At 41.6% G+C, this 1,961-nt stretch overlaps 1 protein-coding gene across 2 annotated transcripts; it reads left to right on the forward strand.

Annotated features, from left to right (window-relative positions):
• Window positions 1-990: 990 nt before the first annotated feature.
• LOC121939975 (cAMP-dependent protein kinase type I-alpha regulatory subunit-like) lies at window positions 991-1,859 on the forward strand. 2 transcript variants are annotated; one of them, XM_042482872.1, is made up of 2 exons: window positions 991-1,173; window positions 1,402-1,859. In XM_042482872.1, the coding sequence occupies exons 1-2, from the start codon at window positions 1,000-1,002 to the stop codon at window positions 1,627-1,629; spliced, it is 402 nt and encodes a 133-aa protein (XP_042338806.1). In that variant the 5' UTR covers window positions 991-999; the 3' UTR covers window positions 1,630-1,859. The 2 variants fall into 2 exon arrangements, with proteins under 2 accessions (XP_042338806.1, XP_042338807.1); XM_042482873.1 differs by having other exon boundaries at window positions 1,405-1,858.
• The last annotated feature ends 102 nt before the right edge of the window (window positions 1,860-1,961 follow it).

A 1,961-nucleotide genomic window follows, 5' to 3' on the forward strand; every position in this document is an offset into this window, starting at 1 on the left:
CTGCACAGCTGACAACCCCATCCTGTAAATGTTTCAAAATAAAATGCATTGTATCAGCAACTGATGGCATTCTGTCCACAGACACAGACAGATAGATTTAGTTTTGAAAGGGACGCAAGGAAGTTGAGGTAAAACAAACATCTTTGTATTTCCTCATCTCTGTGACAGAGAGAGACTTTAAACTGCAGTATAAAGTGATATAGAGTCAACAAACGCGAGCGTCACGCGTAAGAAAACGGCGCGCTCCCGTTTCTCTAGATGTGTTGCGGCTGACACGCAGCTCAGACGCGCCTGACGAGCGCCGCTCGTGCGAGCAGTGTGCGCGCTCTAACGTGATACACGAGCGCCGAAACAAAAAAACAACACGCTCGGCGCTGCTCACGCTCTCATGAGGCACGCTGTGTGAAACGGTGCGACGCGTCGACGCACGTTTTGTGAATCCACGTATTCACGTAATCGATTACGTCGACGTAATTATTATTACGTTTAAATATTAAATATTAAATATTCATTCATTATTAAATATTCATTCATTTTCAGAAATGTAACCCTTTAATGCCAGGTTTTGACATGATGTCACTATGTTTTTAGATTAACAAAAAACTAACTTTTTGCACTTAAAAGTATGAATGTAACAATTTAGTTTCCACAGTGTATTTTAGACTTATTGTAGGAGCTGAGCTGGAAATTCCAAGATTAAACAAATATACACAGTCTTGCCAAAATGTATGCCATATACATGAACACAGCCAAAATTATCAAAAAATGAAGAATGAAAAGTATGTAAAATGAGCCAAACACTCCCTAAGGGTTTGATGTTAATGGGAATGAAAAGTGAGAAAGGGCTTCTGTTTTTCCTGTTATACTTGTCATGCTATTTGTAACTTTAAGTTTGCAAGTCCTTTGGTGAAGTTTCTGTTGCAATCACTTCAGAATGTCAGAAAACAGCTTCCTGATTTGTCAGTGTGTCCCCCTCTCCTTTCAGGTCACTAGACAAAGATGGCATCAAGCAGTACAAGCAGCGAGGAGGAGCGCAGCCTCCGAGAGTGTGAGCTGTATGTTCAGAAACACAACATCCAGCAGCTGCTTAAGAACTGCATCATCCAGCTGTGCACAGCCCAGCCCGACCGGCCCATGGCCTTTCTCAGAGACTACTTCCAAAGACTGGAGAAGGTGGCTGCTGCTGATTCCTGTGACACCGTGTCTTTGATATCAGTGCTATGAGCAAATCTTTTCAAACGACACAGACTCATTTTATTTACTGTGAATATCACATGTAACAATGATTATCATTATTCAGGTTGAATCACTGATCATGAAATTGAGTTTTTGAGTCTGTCTGTACAAGCAGTCCATCACTCCTGAGTGTCACAGGTGTGGTTGTGTGTACCTGTTGCCCAGCAGGAGGAGGTGCAGCAGATGGCTGTGCAGCAGAAGTCGAGCTTGCGGTCAGACTCCCGTGAGGATGAAGTTTCTCCACCCATTAACCCTGTGGTGAGGGGTCGGAGCCGGAGAGGAGCCATCAGTGCTGAGGTGTACACTGAGGAAGATGCTACCTCCTATGTCAGGAAGGTCTGTGCTGGTACCTTGTTCTCGTGTTTTCACTCACACACCTACATTCTGGCCTGAAAGCTGCACAAATCAGTATTTTTATGCTATCAGCTGCAGGACTTAAAGTTCTCCCACACTGTGCTGGAATTCCTTCACAGGGCTGTTTTTAAATTCAAAAATAGATTATTGTACATCTGTTGAAAATATTCTTGCATATTTTGTGTAAACATAGCAATGTTATGATAATAATAATAATAAAAATTCTCTAAACCAGAGTTACAAAGTGCCTTACAATACAATATCAGACAATGTAAAACAACATCATTAGCAGAAAATGCAATTAAAATGTAATATATATAGCAGAAAAATACTGATTTGTGCAGCTTTCAGGCCAGAATGTAGGTGTGTGA

The sequence above is a fragment of the Plectropomus leopardus genome, unplaced genomic scaffold, assembly GCF_008729295.1.
Source record: "Plectropomus leopardus isolate mb unplaced genomic scaffold, YSFRI_Pleo_2.0 unplaced_scaffold6904, whole genome shotgun sequence".
NCBI lineage: Eukaryota > Metazoa > Chordata > Actinopteri > Perciformes > Serranidae > Plectropomus > Plectropomus leopardus.